Source organism: Mirounga angustirostris, unplaced genomic scaffold (assembly GCF_029215605.1).
Source record: "Mirounga angustirostris isolate CCGP_5_RB_7025 unplaced genomic scaffold, mMirAng1.0.hap1 SCAF_6, whole genome shotgun sequence".
Lineage (NCBI taxonomy): Eukaryota > Metazoa > Chordata > Mammalia > Carnivora > Phocidae > Mirounga > Mirounga angustirostris.
The window spans coordinates 128,791,741-128,814,292 of NW_026991714.1; the positions used below are offsets into that span (position 1 = coordinate 128,791,741).

The 22,552-nt window shown below is 49.0% G+C and overlaps 2 protein-coding genes across 9 annotated transcripts in view; one reads left to right on the plus strand and one right to left on the minus strand.

The window, feature by feature from the left end:
- Positions 1-8,826, plus strand: part of MFSD13A (major facilitator superfamily domain containing 13A) — a 27,934-nt gene extending 19,108 nt beyond the window's left edge. For 5 of the 8 annotated variants that reach the window (XR_010412560.1, XM_064595222.1, XM_064595220.1 and 2 more), the window contains one exon: positions 644-1,408. Coding sequence is in view for 5 of the 8 variants with exons in the window: in XM_064595222.1 (XP_064451292.1) it covers positions 644-906 (263 nt within the window). In the remaining 3 variants the exon portion in view is untranslated. Of the gene's footprint in view, positions 1-643; positions 1,409-7,370; positions 7,598-8,690 lie in introns of those variants that run through there. The other 3 variants (XR_010412558.1, XR_010412559.1, XM_064595224.1) reach the window with 3 other exon arrangements.
- Positions 2,703-21,400, minus strand: ACTR1A (actin related protein 1A). The gene is made up of 11 exons (XM_045878710.3): positions 21,243-21,400; positions 11,146-11,210; positions 10,744-10,819; positions 9,656-9,781; positions 8,737-8,861; positions 7,038-7,254; positions 6,222-6,314; positions 5,436-5,610; positions 5,270-5,331; positions 4,642-4,682; positions 2,703-4,476 (listed from the first exon to the last, which is right to left on the minus strand). Exons 1-11 carry the CDS (start codon positions 21,288-21,290, stop codon positions 4,374-4,376), a joined length of 1,131 nt encoding a protein of 376 aa, XP_045734666.1. The 5' UTR covers positions 21,291-21,400; the 3' UTR covers positions 2,703-4,373.
- Positions 21,401-22,552: the final 1,152 nt, after the last annotated feature.

The window sequence follows — 22,552 nt, forward strand, 5'->3', positions numbered from 1 at the left end:
TTTTAATGTTTTATTTATTTATTCATGAGAGTCAGAGAGAGAGAGAGAGAGAGAGAGGCAGAGGCAGAGGGAGAAACAGGTTCCCCACCTAGCAGGGAGCCCGATGCAGGACTCGATCCAGGACCCTGGGATCATGACCTGAGCCAAAGGCAGACGCTTAACCATCTGAGCCACCCAGGCGCCCAGGGTTTGGATTTTATTCTCAGTGTGAAGAGAAACTATATCAAGGGTTTTAAGCAGGGCAGTGACATGGTCTGATCTGGTTTTTAAAGTTCACCCTGACTGCTGTATGGAGAATGGGCTGTGGGGAGGCTGTGGCAGAAGCCGTGGAAGCTTGAGCAGATGGAGCCAGGGGGGCTGGAAGAAAGTGTCTGTGTGTGGCATGTGTTCTGGAATTCGGGGGAGGGGAAGGACTGGCTGCTGGGGAGTGGTGAGGTTAACCGAAGAATCCAGGAAGACTTTGAGTCTATGGTGTGGATAGTGGTGCCAGTCACCCAGAAGGAAAGCACAGGGGAGAAGCAAGTTTGGGAAAGGAAGTGAGTTGTGGTTCAGAAATGTATGCGCGTCGTTTGAGATGTGGCACTGCGGACCTTGGAGGAGACCAGGGCTGACCCTGTTCTTTCTGCATGCTCTCTCACCCTAGGTCATGATCTCTTCCAGCAGCCCCCACTGACCCCTGTGGGGAGTGCCCAGCCCTGGCCAGAGCCCCCGGCCCCAGCCCCAGCCCAGGCCCCAACACTCCGCCAGGGCTGCTTCTACCTGCTGGTGCTGGTGCCCATCATCTGTGCTCTGCTGCAGCTGTTCACTTGGTCCCAGTTCACACTGCACGGGAGACGCCTGCACATGGTCAAAGCCCAGCGCCAGAACCTATCACGGGCCCAAACCCTGGATGTTAAGATGGTGTGAGAGGCAGGTACTGCAAGGCCACCCTGCTGAGGACACTGTCGCAGCCCTGGGCAGGAGCCACTTTTGCCAGCCCCTCATCCTGCTCCTCTGCCTCCCTGGGGCACAGCCTGGAGGACAGATGGCAGAGTGCGAGCTTCTGGGGCTGAGCCAGGAGCATCACTGAGGTCTAAGTTCCGGCTTGGCTGTCTGGCCCAGCTTGGGCAAGGGCTGGGCTCTATGTGCTCAGGGACCTGCTTCCCCCTGTGGGGCAGGAGGAGGAAGAGGACCAAGAAGGGATGGGGCTACTCTGTGATCACATGGGGTTGCTGCAGGGCATGAAGGCCTGTTCCATCACCTGGTTGGGGCTGGTGCTATGTGTGGGCTCAGAAGCCACTTTCACCCACTCAGGGGAAGCTGTGAGTCCCACCGCCCCCTCCCTCCACGTTTCCAGTGGTTTCTCTGACCTCTCTGCTTCAGTTGTGCCTAAAGTATTGTGTTGCTGCAGGGCTCCCCCACCCCCACCTGATCTCTCAAAGAGGTTCATATCATCACAGACTGATTAAAGTCAGTCATTTCTGTTCTGTTCCTGGGGTCTGTGCTATGCGCAGGAGTGGTGGGTTGGTGGGGTTGGGGAACAGGATTCCTCACTTAATAGGAAAAGCACCCCGAGAACGTTTTTCTGCAGATGAGTTGGTGGGGGTGGGGGTCACCCTCATCAGAGTCACTGAAGTAGCGGGGAGGGCATGCAGACCAGGCTGCATGGGCATTTGTGAGCAAAATGACTCGCAGGCCTGCGGTCATGTCCTGGTGCATTTCCCATGCACCACTGCCAGACATGGTGAGCAAGGAAAAGCAGCTGCTTCCAAGAGGTCTTCAACCCTGGAGTCACTGGGAGCTTTCAAAAATGCTGATGTCTTGAATTATCTTCCCCAAGATTCTGCTGTCATGGGTTCTAGGCTATGGCCTGGGCACAGAGGTTTTGGGAAGCTCTGATTTTCCTATGCAGCTGGGATAGAACACCTGTGCTCCAGGCCAGCATTTCTCAACCTGGAGACATTCAGAGCCGGATAGTCCTTTGTTGCGAGTATTTAAAGCAGCATCCCTGGCCTCTGCCTAGATGACAGTAACATTTCCCTACAGTTGTGACAACTAAATGTCCCCAGACATTGCCAGATGCGTCCCACTTGATTGGAACCTACTGCTCAAGGCCAGTGGTTTCTGAGGGTCTGTGTAGTGGCTAAAAATTGAGGCTCTAGGGCTATATCGCCTGGGTTCAAATCCTAGCGAATAAAGGGCAGAGCTTTGGGAAATTACATAATCTTTCTGTGGCTCTAATTCATCCGCAAAGAGGATAATAAAAATACTTTGCAGGGTTGTTGGATCAAATAGGTTAACATTTGCAAAGTGCCTGGAAAGCCCCCCCAACAAGTATACAGGTTTAAAATGGAGAACTGATTAGTCAGAATATCTGAGTGTGGGCCCCAGGAACTACATTTTAAGCTCCTGAGCTTCTTATCCACGTGCAAGTTTTGACTTCAGGGATGTCAAGAGGTGCTCCCTTCATTGGAGGTAGTTTCAGTCATAGGTTTTAGTGTATGTGCAGGCCTGGGACCCTCAGTTCCTGAAGTGGGGCTTTGGCATGGACACCATCTCTGTATCCACTTGACAGGCTGGGACCTGGGTGAAGGGCTGGCTAAGTCTGGCTGGTACAAGAGTGCCCTCTAGAGGACAGACAAGGCCCAATCACCGCCTCAGATTCAGGGCCCACAGCAATTCTCTCCCCACCCAGCACCAGAGAAAGAGGCCCAGCTGATGCATCTATTGGAACGACTTTATTTAAGTACACTGGGCCCCACCAGGCGACGTGGTTTGTGCAAGGGACAGGCTTGGGCTAGGAGAAGGGAGGTGAGCTGGTTAAGCACGCTGCAGTCCGTGGGCCGCCACATCGCTTTCACACACACCTGCTGCTGTGGCCCATACCTGGCAGGGCCTTTGGTCGTTGGACGGCGTGGGGGAGAATCTGCCTGGAATCTGGGATTGGGGCGGGTTTTGGTGTCACAGGTGAGGGTGCCGGTGAAGATCCGCTAGCCCCAGCTTTGCACCATCTGGGCTAAAGAGCCTTTGGACACTGCGAGGCCAGCCCAGTCCAGGGTAGGCACCTGGCCCCTCTGGATCAGGGGAGATGAGCCTGTCAGCTCCTGGCACTCTGATCTGGCCTCCTCCCTCCTTTACCAGATAAGTCCAAAGTTAAGAACGGCACAAATCAGCCCAGTTGGGGCCTTATCACCTCTACAACCTAGCCCCCCTGGGGCAGCTAGAGTGGGAAAAGGCAACCTGGTTAATGGTGGCTCTTTCTCCAGTCCTAAGGGGGCTGGATCCCCTTATACCCCTCCTTTGCTGGAGGCCTCTGCCAAAGAGTGATTCTACCTCCTGTTTCCAAAAAATCCAACTGGCAACCAGCCTGTTGATTGCAGGGCAGTGAGCAAATGGAAGAGGAAGAAAGAAAGAGGCTGGTGGTAGTGACTTTGAATGTAGCCTCTGATCCTAAATAGGCCTGAGGCCTGTGGATACTGTTAGTTCACCATTAGCAGGGAGTGGCGGGGCCCTGGATGCTATGCTAAACTGAGGTGCTGTAAACATTAGTGTGAACAGGGTGACTGGTGGGCAGGAGGCTATGGGCTCCCTCTCCAGTCCCATACTGAACAAACGTGTCAATAAATAAAACTGTTTGAAGATGGCATTGCCCAAGGATGGATGAAAAGCAAGTAACAGGGCCTGGGGCCAAGGGCTCCTGAAACTCTCCCGAGACCCCCTGGACAGGGGCTGGGGGTTGGAGCTTTCACTCTGCCACCAATCAGAAGTATAGCACTACTCCTGCCTCTTCAAATGCCCAGTGTGGTCCTGGTCCCCAGGTGAGGTTGAGGGCCCCCTGCCATCTCCTGACCCCAAAGTCTCAGTATTAGCTCCTGGAGTGCTTTCCCACCCAAACCCAAATTGCAACAAAACCAGACAGAACTCAGCTTCAGCCCCATGATCAACTGGCATCGAGAGCAGAAGGACGAGCAAGGGAGGCAGTGGGCCTCAGGGCACCCTGGGGGTGGGATGGGGTGGGGCTAGCCCAGCCTGGGGTGGGCAGCAGCAAGATCTCCCGGGATTTACCCTCTCTGTCTCCCTATGGTAGTAAACATAGTCCCACACAGCCAGACAAAGGCCCAGCTGACGAAGGAGTGGAGCCCTCTGCCAGCACTCTTCCCTGTCAGGGGCCAGTTAGTGGTCAACCCCAGGCCTCAGGCCGTTGCCATCATGGGTAGTTCATCGTCCTTTCTGGGCCCTGGGATTCCTGGGCCACACGGCTCTCACATATGCGCACACATTCGTACCCACACACACTCACACACACAGGCAGTTCCTCGCAAACACTCCGACTCAAGAAAGCGAGTTTTAAAGTGGAGTTAACTTCAGAGAGAGGTGAAGATGATGTCCCAACATTAGAAGGTTTTCCTATGGATAGATCGGGCACCGTCTTCCTCATATTCCTTCTTGGAGACCCACATCTTCTTAAAGGTGTCCAGGGAGGCGAGGATGGAGCCCCTGGAGTGGAGGGAATCCCAAGGAACGTTGTGAGAGGGAGAAAGTAGGTATTCGTGTCCCCGTGGGGCCAAAGCAGACAAGGCTTTGCTTTAAAGGGATGGGGTGGTGAGGGGTAACGATGCCCTTACTTCCTGTTCCGCTCTTATTCCCAGGAGAACTACTCACCCAATCCATGTGGAATACAGCCTTTCCTGAGGTGCAGATATCTGAAAGGGTTGGTGGAAAAAGGACTCTGAGACTTTCATCCTCCTTGTCCCTTTCCCGGCCAACGCTCATCTTTACAGCCAATTCCAATGCCCAAGGCAGTGGATGCATTTCACACAGTGTCCCTGCTGGACCCCGTGGCCTCTCTGGGGGGTACTGTGGCCAGCCTAACACGCATCTGGAGGAGATTTCCAGCAGCCCTAAGTATCTGTAGCTGTCAGGGAAGCTGGAGCTGTCGGTACAAGATTCAGCTCTCGGGGGCCGACTGGAAGAAGACTCTGTGGCAAGATCACACTCCTTCATTTAGCTCCCCTTAGCAAGCACTAAGATGGTGGGCTGTGTCACAAGGGAGCACCAGGAGTCAATCTGCCAACGTGACGGTTTCTCTGAAAGACCTCACGTGGGGCCCTCAGCCTAGCAGCCTGCCCCATCAGGGTATCAGAACCGCCCCCTTTTGTTGGGAGGGAGAAGGAAAATGGGTTCTCCCCTCTGGCAGACCTCCAGGTCAGTGTGGAAGCTCGAGCTGTCTAGCCTCGGAGGGGAGGCCCGGTTCCACGCAGCCCCAGCCCTGCCCCCACCACGCTCCTACCCTGATCTTCACGTCTTTTGGAGCCAGTTTCTTCACTTCGCTCAGTAGCCTGTCACCGAAGCCTGAATGGGCAGGAAAGGAGAATCTCAAGTCAATTCTCTGGGCATCTGGGCCCAGCCAGATATGGACACTTCCTTGGCAATGGGCCCTGAGAGCAAAGACCAACCTTTGAACAGGGTGGAGCCTCCTGAGAGGACAATGTTCGAGAAAAGCGTGCGCCGCAGGTCCATGTCTGACTTCTGGATGGCAAACACCAGCACCTCGTGGATGCCCTCACTCTCCTCTCCAATCAGGTCTGGCCTGAACAGCAGCTCAGGTGCCCGGAATCGGGAAGGACCAATCTGCAGGGTGGAGGGCAGACTCAGAGGCTGGGCCCAGGGCTGAGGTCCCTTTGGGAGTGAGAATGGAAGAGGCCCCTCTGCCCATCTGTTAGTGACCAGGTGGCTAGGAAGGCCAGGCTCAGGGAAGACCTGGTATGTCAAGGGCCTCAAAACACAAAGACAAGGCTCTTGGGAATAATCAGGAAACAAAAAGGGACAAAGAGACCTCTTGGGAAATTAGAGAGGACGCTCTTATGTTTATTCCTAGCTCTGGCACTTTCCAGCCAAGAGACCTTTGGCATTAATACATGGGTTTATTCATTCATGGAAATTTCTTCCTATTAATGCAGGTCCAAGAAGAGGCAGCTCACCCTATACTGTGCCCAAATGATTACAAACAGCACTAACCACCCTCTTCCAAACCCCATCCTGACCTCTGGTGCCTCCTCTCCTCCACATAGGAGAAGCAAAGTCCCTGATGCCTCGCTCTGCAGGAGACAATGCTATTCGAGAGCTCTAGGGCTCCAGGGAGAGGGTGTGAAAGGGCTGATGCATGTGACCCCAGCCTCCCCCTGCGGAGTTCTGTTGGGGCCCAGAGCTTCTGGGGGGACTGAAGGGAGATCCAGACCTACCTCAATGGTGCTGCCGTCAGGCAGGTAGTACTGAGCCTTCTCTGTCTCTAGAGTCTCATCCTTCTGTGGGTTTATGGACAGGTAGCAGGCTCTCTGCAGAACCGAGCAGGAGTTAGGCAGGCAGGAAACCTAGGCCTACCTGGTCAAAGTCCCAGTGCTGCTGTGGACATCTGCTCATCCACAGTGACTGCCCTAAAGGGCCACAGAGCTCCTGCCTTGGAGCATAGCAGGGTGGCCTCTGTCGGCCTCCACTGGGTGGCACTTAGGATTCGAGTTCCTACCTCTTCCATCTTCCCTGTGGGCAGGCGTGGAAACTGGCTCTCTGGAGCTGGGTCTGAGACCACAATCTAATTTTAGTCCAGACTTAGGCTTCTTTTTTCTTTCTACTACTCATGGTTCTGGGTCCCATCTACCCAACTCAAGTTGCCCTAGAGGCACGGGTGGCAGAAGGATCTAGTTTACTTAAAAGAAAACTGTATTCTGACTTCTTCAAGGATGTAAAAGAACATATGTAATTTGTACGTAAGTTATAAAAACACAATGAACACCGGTATAACCTTCACCCAGCTTAAGAAATAGCAGCCGCTCCCTTTCCCCCACAAGATGGCAGCACTTGGGGACAGTGACTATCAGTGTGAGGGGGCCCAGCTGGGATCACATGGCAGCCAGGAGGCCTGGCTGGGGATAAAAGAGCCTGACCAGAGGATCGCCCCCCCAGGACTGGAGCTTCGCCTCTCTTCACTCCAGGTTACAGAGGTCCTGGCTGCCCCGTTCCCATTCCCTATCCCATCCCTGGGCGCATGGGGCAGCACTCACTTCTTTTATGGCCTTGACAATCTCAAATTCGGATGATGAGTGGAAATCATAGCCCTCCTTCCGCAGGTAGAGGCGAAGGAAGCGAGAGACATCTCGGCCAGCGATGTCGATGCGCATGATTGAGTGGGGCATGGCAAAGCCCTCATAAATGGGCACGGCATGCGTGACACCGTCCCCAGAATCCAGCACCACGCCTGTGGTCCTGCCTGTGGCGTAACTGAAGCACAGGGAGCAAACCTGTCACTAACGCCCGCCTCCTCACTCGGGGAAGAAACTCACTTTTTTTAGAGTTCAAAGTCAGCTAAACTAAAGCTGAGGCCTGCCTTTCTCTAGGAACTTCAGACTACGCAGTACTGAGGAAGCCCGAGCATAAGCAAGCCTGAAAAACTTGGAAGAGAGCTGAGCCTCCCTAAGCCCCTCCCCCACTCCAGAAGAGCAGGCCTTCCAGTCTCCCGGGATGGCCTGCCTTTGACTGCTTCAGGAACCCAGCCTATGGGGCAGTTTTTACTTTCCGGACAAGAGGAAAAAACTCAAATGCCTACAGGGGTCAGGCAGGAAAGGTAAATGAGTAAAGGAAAATAATATTTTCACTTGCACAAAAAACTCGCCTTTTCCCCACATGGCCTCCTAGATCCTCGGTTGTTGTTGTTTTTCTCTAGCTTTTGGTAAAGACAAGGGTAGAGACATATTTCTGTGATACGATGGGGAAGATCATGCTGGGAGGACAACAGGGAGTAGAACGGGCTGTAGCAGAATGAGGCTTGCAAACTCTACCGGAAATGGCAGTGGCGACTTCGGCTACAGCTGATTTTTGTCTCATCTATAGGAATGCATGCCCAGCACTGCCAGGTCATCCCAGTTTTTTCAGAAAAGCCAGAAGTTTGGATTTTGATAGAAAATGTCCCAATTTTTTTTTTTTTTAAGTAGGCTCCATGCCTCATGTGGGGCTTGAACGTACGATCCTGAGATCAAAGGTCACATGTTCCACCAACTGAGCCAGCCAGGCGCCCCGGAAATCTAGTTAAAATGCTGGCTCACAAATTTTTTTTTTTTTTAAAGATTTTTTTTTATTTATTTATTTGAGACAGAGAGAACGAGAGAGAGCACATGAGGGGGGAGGGTCAGAGGGAGAAGCAGGCTCGGGGGGGAGGGTCAGAGGGAGAAGCAGGGTCCCCGCCGAGCAGGGAGCCTGATGCGGGACTCGATCCAGGGACTCCAGGATCATGACCTGAGCCGAAGGCAGTCGCTTAACCAACTGAGCCACCCAGGCGCCCTGGCTCACAATTTTTTAATGGGGTCAAACACATTCTGCCTGCAGATCACCAGTGTACAATCTCGGCCCTAGACCTAATCCTGGGATGAGGCAGGCTGGGAGCATGACAGGGATGATAGGGGTGTGAGAACAGGGACCCTTGTGGTGTTTTGTGTTGTGGTGTTTCCATCACAACTCTATCACCAGCCTGGCATAATGTCTGCACAAGCAGGCACTGGATACGCATCTGAACGTGTTACAGGGGCCTTTAGGAAGAACTGTAGCAGTGTGTGGCCTTCCCAGCAGGCAGAGTGGAGAGCCCTGGGTGCCCAGCCGCAAGACAAGGAACAAGAGAAGCGAGAATGGGACATGGTCTCAATACTCCCTTTTCCCACCCACAGGACAGGCACCTCCATTCTGCCCTCAAGGGGCCAGGCAGCTACTCACAGGCTGAGCACAGCTTGCATGGAGATGAAAAGGGCTGGTACATTGAAGGTCTCGAAGAAAACTTCAGCTGCTCGTTCACGGTTTTTCCGTGGGTTTAAAGGCGCCTCTGTCAGGAGCACAGGATGCTGATGAAAGATGCCCAGAGGGTCATCAGGACAAGGTGAGATCTATACCCCTCATCAGCACAGAAGCCCCTGTGTGCTGGGCTAGAGCGCTGAGGGGACCTTTGTGAGCCTCCCTCCAAAAAAAGGCAAGGTGGGCCTGCCATCTACCCCTGCACAAGCCAGTTTGTCAACCTTCCAAATTTATGGCCCCTTTACAAGTCTCATTCTGTCCTTGCCTCTGCCCCCTTCCTCCCACCTTGTCCTCCAAGATTCTTACATAGGCCCCTGTATTTACTCTATATGTCTAATTGTCCAGATTTTGCTAAACTCTAAATTTGGAATTCTTATGTTAAAAATAATCGTTTAAATTTTTTTTTCAAAATTAAATTTAAATATTGAAGGTATTTTTGAAAAACAGAACATATCCCTCCCCTGGAAATTCTGATATGTCTAGTATTCACCTTCCCTTGTTTTTGTGCTTTGAGAGTTACTTCCTTAAAAGTTAGAGTATAAGCTCTGAAGTCTGAAACACATGGGTTTGAGTCCCAGCTCTCCCACTTTATTCCCTAGGTGATCTTGGAAAGGCTACTTGGTTTCCCTGAACTTCTTTCTGTTCCCTTGTTTATAAAATGGAGATAATACTCCCTGTTTGTCCTAGGACTGGTATGCAGATTAAGGGCAGACCTGGCTGAAGAGCACGTGGCCTGGCACCCCAGTAAGATTCAAATACTCCCAGCAGTGATCATTCTGCTCCTCCTCATCTCTGGGGCGGTGACTCTGCACAGCTCTGCACACCCTGCTCACAGGACCCTCACCTCCTCTGAGAAAGTCTGCAGCTGGTCCTTGGAATAGACATACTGCCAGATGCGCTCCATGTCGTTCCAGTCCTTGACAATGCCGTGCTCCATGGGGTAGCGGATGGAGAGCAGCCCTCGGTGTTCCTGGGGGCAGAGAGCAGGACTTACAGCGGCAGCTAGCCTCTCAGCCAGGCAGCTCAGGGGGCCCCGCTCCTCCAGGACTAGGAGTGCCCACCGCACCGTCCTCACCCAGGGCTAAAGGTAGGCCCCTGTTTGCCACATCTCTAAACTGTATGCTGCAAACTGTTCTCACTGCAGCCGGCAGAGTGGAGGCTTCTGCATTTCCATGGGCCCTCAGGGCCCTTACAGCAAGTGACGGGAGGCACCCTCCTCATAGCCTGATCCCAGGACACAAATCTCCTGGGCTCCCACCTCTGGGCCTCAAGGCTTGCAGCCGAGGTTGGCAACAGTGATTCTGTTGGTCCGCTTCTGGAAGCTGCCCCAGGGCTCCTCCAGGTGGTGCTAATTAATTCATCCCCAGGGTATCCCAGCCAGGATCTCCCCCTGAATCCCTTTTGCCAAAAAGATAATGAAGCTAGCCAATTTGATCATTGGCAAGGTAGTGACAGAATACAGAAGGAAAGCAAGAGCCCTGTTTTCCAGACAGGTCTCTGTTTCTCAAAGTGGGGTTCCAGATATTTCCTCTCTAAAACCAGATGCTGCCCCTGGGAGAAGTGAACCAACTAAACCTAGGATGAGGGGGCCAAAGGGGATATTTTAAGAGGAAACTGCTCCTGGGCACCTGGGTGGCTCAGTCGGTTAAGCGACTGCCTTCGGCTCAGGTCATGATCCCAGGGTCATGGGATCGAGTCCCACATCGGGCTCCCCGCTCTGCAGGGAGCCTGCTTCTCAACCTCTCCCACTCCCCCTGCTTGTGTTCCCTCTCTTGCTGTGTCTCTGTCAAATAAATAAATAAAATCTTAAAAAAAAAAAGAGGAAACTGCTCCTTTTAGTCATGGCTGTCCCACTGCTGGGACACTGCCCATGTGGGGAATGATGAAGGTCCTCTGCTGGCTTGAGGCTTCTTCAGTAGGACTGGGAATTACCTCGGCTTTGGGGCCAATGAAGATGTCACCTTCAAGGGCTCCGGCCATGACACGAACGTGTTTGGGTCTGCCCACACTACGAAAGAGAGAGGGAGGACCATCACTTTTCATTTCACGACAGAACAAAGAAGGATGTACAGACGTGCATGCTTAGAGGGAAGAAATAGACTCAGTTCTACTGTGATTATCTCTGAGGAGTGAGGTTATAGTTGATTTTGATTTTCTTCTACTTTTCTGCATTGCCCGCAATTTCTACAATGAACATGTATTATTTTAAGTTATTTGTATATTTCATATTTCTGACCCAAATCAGAGATCCTTCTCTGTAAAAGGTGGAGGGCTGACCCCATAACAAAACTGACAAGCCTCCCAAGCTTCTGACTAAGCTACAGAATTACTTACTAGTTTGGAAAGCAGTATTTGGGAATCTGATCACCAGCAAAACCAGCTTTAATCACACCGGATCCCTGAGGAGAGAGGAGAGAGAAAGAGAAGTCAGAAGTACGACAAAAACAAGAGATATATATCATACAGTATGTATAATATGGTTTCACTTTTATTTAAAAGAGACCTTGTATCTGTGTACAACATGTCCATTTGTATGAGCGTCTATAGAGGAAACGCATTCTGCCAGGAGGGAAGTGGGACTGGGGATGGTGAGAACTTTCACTGTACCCTCAAAGTATTACTTGATTTTTTGGTATTCTTTGACTTTTCTACACTGACCATGCTTTACTTCTAGAATCAAAAATAATACTAATAAAGGGAAGAAAAAGAGAAAACCTGAGGGGAGAAAAGTACCTAGAAGCACCAAAGCAGCCAAGTTCAGGAACATAATCAAGGTGGGAAGAACGTGATTCTTTCTGTTAAACCACATGGGACACTGTTAACCTACTTTTGCAGCTCAGGCCTGAACTCTCCCTGCCCTCCATGGTCTCTAGGACAGACACCACCGTGAACACCACCATACTTGAAGCTGACTGATGGAACATGCGTTATCTGGTTCATACTGCAGGGGCAAACCTCTGTGCTCTGTTGGGGGTGGGGTTGTGTTTGTTTTATTTTTTTACTATGCTTTTTTTTTTACTCACTGGTATTCTGATGGTAAAGAGCAGGGAAGTTCTAAAGCATCACCTGAGAAAAGACCCAACATTACAATCCGGCTGCTCCAATCCTTGGTAAATTGGGTGGGGTGCCAGAAGAGAATCTGACTTCTCTGTCAATCTCTCTGGTGCCACCTAGGGCCCAACCAAAGTAAATGGTGTCTCGAGACACAGATGCCAACTCTGTGCAGGACAGAGGTCGAGACTTGATACTGCCTGCAGATAGAGCCTGTTCTCTTCCTTCTTCTTCTTCTTCTTTTTTTTTTTTTTTAAGATTTTATTTATTTATCAGAGAGAGAGAGACAGAGGCAGGCAGAGGGAGAAGCAGGCTCCCCGCTGAGCAGGGAGCCCGATGCGGGGCTCGATCCCAGGACCCTGGGATCATGACCTGAGCCGAAGGCAGACGCTTAAACAACTGAGCCACCCAGGCGTCCCTGTTCTCTTCCTTCTTAACTCTTCTACCACCACAGTCGATACGCTCACCCTTCCACCCCAACATGGTTTGCAGCTGCACATATAACAGGGGCAAGCCTTTTCCTGCTGCCTATTGATCACTTCTCTTGGGGCAGAGAGTGATATTTCCAGAACCCACACAGCAAGCAGTAAACACATCAGGAGATGCTAAATAGCCAAGGTTATCTTTGCACCAAAGGCTTTCCTGCAACATCCCTGGTTTCCTCTCTGTCTCTCTTTTTTTTTTAAAGATTTTATTTATTTATTTGAGAGAGAGAGAATGAGAGACAGAGAGCATGAGAGGGAGGAGGGTCAGAGGGAGAAGCAGACTCCCTGCCGAGCAGGGAGCCCGATGCGGGACTCGATCCTGTGACTCCAGGTTCATGACCTGAGCCGAAGGCAGTCGCCTAACCAACTGAGCCACCCAGGCACCCTCCTCTCTGTCTCTTATTCCTGCTCTTCTATAGGAGAAGTGTGTGTGTGTTGGGGCGGGGGGGCAGTGGTTAGATAGGCCATCCTGGTGCCTGACTCTGGCAAGACAGAAGGAGGAGGAAATAGCTAAAGGATAGGGAATGCCCGTTCTCTAAGATAGCAGGAACCTCTGCCAACAGAAAAGAGAGAAAACAGGAGACAATGTGCAAACTCATTGGCCTGGGCAGAAGAGCAAGAAGCCTGGACAAGGTGCAGATGTAAACTGAGCTGAGAGCCTGGGAAGGAGGGAGGAGTATGGCTGCAGCCCCAGGGCTGTGGGACAGAGGCTCAGGGAGTGAGAACAGCACTGCACAGGAGAACTCCGGGAACTTGTTGGCTCAAGCTTCCAGTAATTGCTCACTGCCTTCATCTGGGTGTGGTGATGCCAACAGACTAATTGGACCTGCTGGCAGAGATTGAAAACAAGAAAAGTAAAGATGAGACCTGCATTTCAGATTCTAGATATTTTGAAGAGATGATTTTCCTAGATATTTAATTTTGAGTTTACTAGCAAAATCAGACTAGACTCCCAGTAACAAGGCAAATTAAGATGTTAGGTTCATTTCTTCCTCTCTGTCCTTCCCAGCAAGAGAGTATAAAGACCCAGTTCTTCTTCTTCTTTTTTTTTTTTTTTAAGATTTTTAATTTATTTATTTGAGAGAGAAAGAGAGAGATCACAAGCAGTGGGGAAGGGCAGAGGGAGAAGCAGACTCCCGGCTGAGCAGGCAGGCCGACGCGGGACTCAGTCCCAGGACCCTGCGATCATGACCCAAGCCAAAGGCAGACGCTTAACTGACTGAGCCACCCAGGTGCCCTAAAGACCCAGTTCTAATGTCACTGCCTTCCTCCTGAACGATAATCCCCTATTGGAATTAATTATCCTCTTCCTACTATTTCACAAAATCCCCATTACCTGTACCACTAGGTAGTCTGCATTTCCTTCTGCTATCTATTTGAGTTTATGGTTTCCATTTTTGTCCGTTTTCAGCCCAGGTTTCTCAAGCTCAGAGACTTTATGTATCAGCAGTATCTGGCATTTGAAGGTACGCAGATAGATGCTGGCTGCCTAAAATTAAAACCAAGCTCAAATGATTGGTCGATGAAGCCTAAAGTATGGAGCCTGAACAGGCGGCTGGAATGCCAGAAGCCGCAGGCAGAGGTGTGCAGGAAAGGTGAAGGTGGCATCGGGAATGATGCGCATGGTGGAACCAGACCCAGCTGTCTCTGCAGTCCCACGAGCTCACCTGCCAGGCCAGCAACTGAGTGAAGAGTGAGCAGGATGGGGGAGGCAGCTGAGCTGCTTCTATTCTGCTAAAACCACCCCATATAAAGGGGCCCTGTCCATTTCTTTAATAGTATTTGTACCTAGGAACTATGTACCTGGCAAATGAGCTTCCACTCTCTTTGTTATTCACCCTGGCAATGCCAAATAAATAAGTACCTTGTAGAGAGGCTTCTTGAAAAAGTAGTTTCATAATAAATATTTGAGATCTGAGGACTCAAGTCTGCTGCCAGCCACCAGTGACCATTCTCCTTCTGAAGCAGGCAAAAAGTGAATCCCTCAGCAAGGCTCTCCCAGTACCTGCTGACTATGGGCCCGTGGCCTGGGCAACCTTTAGTCTTAGTACCCCTGCTTATCCTTGACACGGTGGGAAGGAGGCTAGCTGTCTCCCATTTGACAAGTGGAAAAAGATGCTGAGAGGTTGAGCCTCAGGTTCCAGGACACTGGTGGCCCATTTTGGCACCAAGACATATTTTGTTTGGCCCACAAAATACTTTTTAAAAAACTTTATGGAGGGGCACCTGGGTGGCTCAGCCATTAAGCGTCTGCCTTCAGCTCCGGTCATGATCCCAGGGTCCTGGGATTGAGCCCCACATAGGGCTCCCTGCTCGGCAGGAGGTCTGCTTCTCCCTCTCCCCCTGCTCATGTTCCCTCTCTCACTGTGTCTCTGTCAAATAAATAAATAAAATCTTAAAAAAAAACTTTATGGAAATAAAATTCACTACCATATAATTTATCCACTTAAGGTATATAACTCAATGGTTCTTAGTATAGTCACAGAGTTGTATAATCCTCACCGCAATGAAATGTTAGAACTTCCTCATCGTCCCAAAAACTGTACCCATCAGCACTCTCTATCCTACCTGCCCTCTCCCGCCAAGTAGTCCTAGGCAACCACGAATCTATCATCCATCTCTGCAGATGACAAACTACTTTTACACTAACTTCCAACAGTTAAAAATTAGACTGCATATACAATTTATCAATTTTCTGGTTTCTCTTGAAACAACAGAAAATCTGGCAACACTGGGTGTGCATTCCTGCATGGGGGCAACTGGCTGGAAATGAAAAGCAGGTGGTCCTTTGGTCAGGCATACTCAATGCACCTTCCAGAGTCCTCATGCCTTCTTTAAGGCTACCCTCTTCCTCCCCCTTTTTATGTTCCTGCTTGGCCTCTGCAAGCACTGAGTTTGAGACTCCTATTCAAGGCATTCCCAGCGACTAATTCATGATGTTTCTCCTTCCACATGGTACCTGGTTTCTTTCTTACCCTCAGAGCACCCAGCTTGGTGTGAAGCACATCCTTGGCTCTCAAAATACACATAATTGAACAGTGAGCTATCTCTGTAAATCACCTCCTTTCATTCTTTCCAGTAAGCTAGGGATGGATTCTTGCTGAAGTTGGACAACCAACAGGTTGAATATCATATCACAAGTGACAGGGTTAAATAATATACTGACTTCATTTCCTCCGCTAATTCTAATGTCTCTTAAACTTAAGTGAATCAGGGGTGCCTGGGCGGCTCAGTCAGTTGAGCATCCAACTCTTGATTTTGACCAGGTCCTGATTTCAGGGCTGTGAGATTGAGCCCCACTTCGGGCTCCGAGCTTAGCATGGAGTCTGCTTGAGATTCTCTCTCTCCTTCTGCCCCTCCCCCGCTAACACTCACATGTGCTCTCTCTTTCAAAATTAATAAATAAATAAAATCTTTAAAAAAAAAACCTTAAGTGAATCAGCAGATCTCAAGAGCTGATGACAAATTGTAAAAAAAATAATAATAAGGGGTGCCTGGGTGGCTCAGTCGGTTAAGCGACTGCCTTCGGCTCGGGTCATGATCTCAGGGTCCTGGGATCAAGCCCCACATCGGGCCCTGCTCAGCGGGAGGCCTGCTTCTCCCTCTCCCACTCCCCCTGCTTGTGTTCCCTCTCTTGCTGTCTCTCTCTCTGTCAAATAAATAAATAAAATCTTTAAAATAATAATAATAAAATTGAGACCATTTGTGAAATTTGAACATTGAATATTTGATGATATTAAGGAATTATTAATTTTTTTAGGTTTGATAATAGTACATTGATTATGGTTTTTTTGAAGATTTTTATTTGAGAGAGAGAGCATGTGTGCCAGAGAGAGAGCACTAGCTGGGGGAAGGAGTAGAGAGAGAGGGAGCAGCAGACACCCCGAGCAGGGAGCCAGACATGGGGCTCCATCCCAGGACCCCGGGTTCATGACGTGAGCTGAAGGCAGACACTTAACCAACTGAGCCACCCAGGTGCCCTGATTATATTTTTAAAAGAGCATGGGAAAGGGTAACTGGCTGGCTCAGAGCATGCAACTCTTGATCTCAGGATTGTGAGTTCAAACCCCACATTGGGCATAGTGCTTACTTAAAAAAATAAAGGGGCGCCTGGGTGGGCCAGTTGGCTAAGTATCCCACTCTTGATTTAGGCTCAGGTCAGGATCTCAGGGTCGTGAGATTGAGCCCCATGTTGGGCTCCGCACTCAGGGTGGAGTCTGCTTGAGATTCTCTCTCTCCCTCTTCCTCTGCCCTTCCCCCTGCTCGTGTGCTCTCTCTCAAATAAATCTTTAAAAAAAATAAATTTTTAAAAAGTTAAAAAAAAAAAACCCACGGTATAAGAGAGGGAAGTAGGTGGGAATGCAGTTTAAAAAGATTAACGAGGAGCTGGTAACTGTTACAGCTAGTGATGAATATGTGGATGTTTGTTACACTACTCCTCTCCTTTTGTTTATGTTTGACATTTTCTATAATAAAAAGAAAAAGTTGGGGTGCCTGGGTGGGGCAGTCGGTTAAGCATCTGACTCTTGGTTTTGGCTCAGGTTATGATCTCAGGGTCATGAGATCAAGCCCCGTGTTGGGCTTTGGGCTCAGCACAGTTAGTCTGCTTGCGTTTCCCTCTTCCTCTCCTTCTGCCCCTCCACCTGTTTGTGCTCACTCTCTCTCAAATAAATAAATCTTAAAAAAGAAGAAGAAGAAGAGCTGGCAAATAAGAATGATAGCACGTAAGTAAAAATTCAAAACAGAAATACTACACACACACACACACACACACACTATAAAAGATCTATGTCTGCAAAATCATGGATGGAAAAGAGCACATCAACTTATGATGATAGTTTGCTTCTGAGGTTACTTCTGGGACAGAAAGGACAGGATTGTGGAGGGGTACACAAAGAGGCTTCAATTATATCTGTAATGTTTATTTCCTAAAAAAAATCCTGAAGCAGGGGTGCCTGGGTAGCTCAGTTGGTTAAGCGTCTGCCTTTGGCTCAGGTCATGATCCCAGGGTCCTGGGATCGAGCCCCGCATCAGGCTACCTGCTCAACTGGGAGCCTGCTTCTCCCTATCCCTCTTTCTGCAGCTCCCCCCCGCTTGTGCTCTGTCAAATAAAATAAATTAAATTAAATTAAAAAAAAAAATCCTGAAGCAAATATGGCAAATGTCAACATTTAGTAAATGTGGGTGGTAGACACGTGCTATGTGAGTGCTTGTTATATACTTCTCTGAAATTTCCTGTATGTTTAAATATCTCGTTTTTTAAAAAATGTGGGCTAAAGCAGTATAAGATCCCCCCAAACAGTGAAACTTACCTAGTTTACTGATGAACTTGAAAAGATCTGATACTATTCCTGCATTTAGGCCCAAATAGTCACGAAGACAGTTTTAAGACTGACCAGAACATTGATCCATTTTAGGACAAAACTTAACCTTTGAGATCTCAGCAAAGATTTGAGCTTCAGAATAAACACAGTATTCTAATCAAAGTGTTATAGTCCTCAAAATGTGGCCTGGGAGCTGCCCTCCTCTTGTATTACTATCTATGACATACCTTTAGGAGGAATGACTTGTGTTCAGTTTTTAAAAATACCTATCACTTTATTATTGTCACTAGAGTGCGTGCACGTGCACCTCCCCTTCCACTTTCCTCATTAAATTCTCATGAATTGGTTTGGTGCCAGAATAGGAAGAAAGGAGTAGTCAACAATTATTTTAAGACTGGGAAAGGCTGTGAACTGATAATGAGGCTCTTCCCTCTTTTCCCTGCTTTCTTTGTTCTTCTTTTCTTTTCATTTCTTTCTTCCTTCCTTTCTTGATTTTATTTATTTATTTGACAGAGAGAGACAAAGCGAGAGAGGGAACACAAGCAGGGGGAGTGGGAGAGGGAGAAGCAGGCTTCCGGCTGAGCAGGGAGCCTGATGTGGGGCTCGATCTCAGGACCCTGGGATCATGACCTGAGCCGAAGGCAGACGCTTAATGACTGAGCCACCCAGGCGCCCCTCTTTTTTTTTTTTAAGATTATTTATTTATTTATTTGAGAGAGAGAGAGAGAGAGAGAGCATGTGCATGTGAGCAGGGGAGGGGCAGACAGAGAGGGAGACAATCCTCAAGCAGACTCCCCCCCCTGAGCAAGGAGCCCAACTGGGGGCTCGATCTCATGACCCTGCGATCACGCCCTGAGCCAAAATCAAGAGTCATGTGCTTACCTGACTGAGCCACCTGGGCGCCCCTCTCCTTTCTTTTAATTACACTCTCCTTCACCCAGAAATAAAGTTGTAGCAATGTGTTAAGCTATGGAGCAGTTAAATCTGCTAGATACACATTATTCTCATAAAGTGGTCTCAAATATTTCAAATGATTTTTCCTATCCATCTTTCACTTTGAAACAAAACAAAATCTCTAAATGTCAAACAGCCAGAACTACCTGAGGTCCCAGATCTAAATATGTGGCAGATGCTCAGTAAATCCTAATGAGAGAATTTCTCCTATTTCACCTTTTGGCAGAATTACTGGCATAATGAAAGAAACTTTTTCCCATGGGCGCCTGGGTGGCTCAGTCAGTTAAATGTCTGCCTTCAGCTCAGGTCATGATCTCAGGGTCCTGGGATCGAGCCCTGCATTGGGCTCCCTGTTCAGCGGGGAGTCTGCTTCTTTCTTCCTCTCCCTCAGCCCCTCCCCCTTGCTCCTGCTCTCTCTCGCTCATACTTTCTCTCTCAAATAAATAAATAAAATAAAATAAAAACGTTTTCCCAGAGAAAATAAACGAATCAATTCTTTAAATCTTAAAACTGAAAATGCACCTCTGCTTTGATGCATTTCAAATACACTATGGAGAAAGAGAAAGGAGAAACTAAAAAGCATTAGCTTAAGTGATATTAAAGAAAATGGCTGGAGATGGAACTCCTGACCCCAAATTCCAGAATCAAAGGATCTAATGGATGGACAGATTGCTGCTTCTGCATTGCTGATGAAAACAGGAGATTGTTAATTTCTATTTTTTTCTCTTTAAAATTAAGAAAAACGCAGATGAAGTACATACAAACTGGCTGAAGACAGAAACAGTGTTCTCTGAAAATCGAATCAAGAACAAGATCTATTCAGCCCTCTGCAGTAACTAACTAGGGGTCTCTCCCCACTTCAGTCCTTTCCTTATTTAAGGACATCTTTGTTACTGTGATATTTGGTCACTCATCCACCCGCCCATCGGTACAATGAAAAAACAATTACTGAGCACACAGTAGTGCCAGGCTGTAAGGTGCTATGTGTGTGGAGGAAGGTGGGAAGGGGAGAGTAATAAAAAAATGAAAGAATGCTATTTTTCCCCCCAAACATTTAACGGTCCAGTGAGGGAGACCAAAAAAAAAAAAAAAAAAAAAAATCCTCCCCAAAATGAGGTTTCTCATTGAGCTCCCCCTCCTGCTTTTCAAGGCAGAAGCTATACCTCTGAAGAGAAGGAAAGCTAACAACAAACAAGCGCCCTTCCTCGGAAAAAATGAGAAACTTGGAACCCAACCTCAATTTGAGTCTTGGCTCCTCAACTTCTACGACAGGTGGCTTGCATACTAACTGCTATTTAACCTCTCTAAGGTTCACTTTCCCGCATAAACAGGGGACAGTAATTCCTATCCACCTACCAGAGCTGACGCTTAAACGAGATGATGCAAACGAAGGCACCTTGTAACTTGTAACATGCCTAAGGTCCCAAGGGCTGGATCAACAATGAATCCGACAGCTTAGAACGGATAGAACTGACAGTTTTCCCTCAATAGAGGGACCCAGAGGGTACAACCAATCCCGGCCGGATGAGCCCTTTCAGCGGAAGACAGAAATGCAGCTGTTTTACAACAGTCACCGTCCGCCCCAAATAAGAGCAGTTATTTAGATTCTTTTCGTTTGTCACTATTGATGCATTTGCGTGGACTACTACTAGCAAGAGGAATAGCGGATAAAGAACTGGTTTTAGGTGACCTCTACCGTGTGACCTTGGGCTCACTTTACCTCTTCGTGTTTTGTTTTGTTTTTTTAATTTGTAAAGCGGGGATCAAACTTCCTGCCTTAACTATCCACCCAATTTTTGTGAGGACTCAATTCGAATGTACGTGAAACCCCCCCTGCAGCCATTGAGCGCCTGGCAAATATGTTTAGTAATTTTTTTCCCCAGCTGCTAGGCGTTCTGAAGAGGATGGTACCTCCCTGCTTGCTTGGTCACTCTCTTTTTATTAACGTTGTAATCTATAATCACAGAAATGACTGAAATCCTACGGCCATTTCGGCACCAGATTCCCGAGCCCCACCCATATACACCTCCAAGCCGCCTGCCGGGCTGCGGACCGAAGGAAACTTAGCCCTTCTCCACGCGAGGGCGGGCCCTAGCACGTCAGGCCGCTCCACTGTTGAGTTCCCGAAGCCAATCCCCACAGCTCTTGCGCACACGCCCGCCCCTTAGAGAGAGGAAACACTATGGCGGCCCGGAAGAACGGCAGGGGCGCAAGCCAATCACTGCGGAGAGCTGCCTTCATCCGGCAAGGCCCGGAGGCGGGGTCATCGGTCAAGATGGACAGCCAGAACAGCCAATAGAGTTATTCGAAACTGGGGAGGGGGCGGACGCCGGGCGCTCACAGAGCGGTTAAGGCCCCTCAAGCCAAGGGCCCAAGGACCCGGCTCGGACTACAGCCCTTCCCTTTATTCATCCCAAAGTTCTCCATCCCATGGTTGCTGGCCAGCCGCCCTGCCTGCGGACTACGGGTGAGGGGAGGACAGAGGCGGCGGTTGCTGAACCCGCCTGACAGGCTGGGCCAGTGACAAAGAGCCGGTGGCCCAGGCCGAAACCCGGGAAGCGATCCCTTTGGGGAAAAGAGAATAAATCCGTTTAGAGATAGGAAAGACCCAACTCACGTTGTCGATCACAACAGGCTGGTTGGCGATCACATCGTAGGACTCCATGGCAGAAGAATCTCTCCTTCCGAGGAAGGAACTGCCAGCCGGGTCCGCTGCTAACGCCACTAACACGCATGCGCAGTCTAGCCGCCGGCACAGGGCATCCAGGGAGCGGCCCGACCTCGCCTCCAAAGAACTACAACCCCCAGCATGCCTTGCACCTGAGTATAACGCGCCAGGCTGCCCCGGAGCCCCGCCTAATTTAAGACTAGGGCGTCACATTTCCACGCATAGTACCCTGGGCTTTGTAGTCTCCGTAGATAGATGGGGACGCTGATTGATAGCTGTATTGCATGCCTGGATGTGTAGTTCCTTTGAAGGGATTCGCAGTGCATGCTGAAGTATGTAGTCTTCTTGAGTACTTGTCTGTAGTTGGGTTTGGATTGGCCAGTATTTCGTCGATGTTTAGATTTTCCAGATCAGTCGTGCCACTACTTCCCCTGGATAGTATAAGGTTGCTATGCTTTTATTTGGGTCAGTAAGACATTAATAAACATTTATCAGCATCAAACTCTAATAAAGGAAAATTTAATACTACCCCCCACCACACACACATGGGGAAAGAGGACATACTCCCAGAACAAAAGAAAACAATTTCAGTTTTATTGCTTTTTGAGAAAAACCAGCACATTTTGGTTCTTTTCGCATTTTTTCCTGGGTGGGTGTAAACTTTGCAAAGGCTAACTAACATTGGTCTGAAGACTGACATTTGGGACTACGGGTACAGGTGATCTTTTGGTCATTAAAAAAACATCGTTCATTTAATAGCTTCAGGAACTGCTTTAGTATCTCTAATTTTCATGGAGAGTTAGAATTGACACCGATGAATAAGAAAATGGAGGTGAAGAGAAGTTATGTGTCACTACTTTCAAATGAGCCCAGAGCATTTTTCTCCAGATTATGCAACTCCTACCCCCTTCAAGTTGCTGGGACCCTTTAGTCAATAGCATTGGTAATCAGGACTTCCTTTTATTCCTTTTTCTTGGAATTCCTTATTGTACACAGGAAAATAATTCTCAACCAGGTGCCTTAGGAATTAAAAATTCTCCCAGGGGCGCCTGGCTGGCTCAATCGGTAGAACATACGACTCTTGATCTGGGGGTTGTAAATTCGAGCCCCACATTGGGTGTAGAGATTACTTAAAATTAAAAAAAAAATTCTCCCAGTTACAGAGAGTGAAATGTAATGGGAAAGAGCGGTCCATAGTAGATAATGAATATTGGGGTTCCTCAAGGCAATCTGCATACATCTGCATAAAACAGAACAAA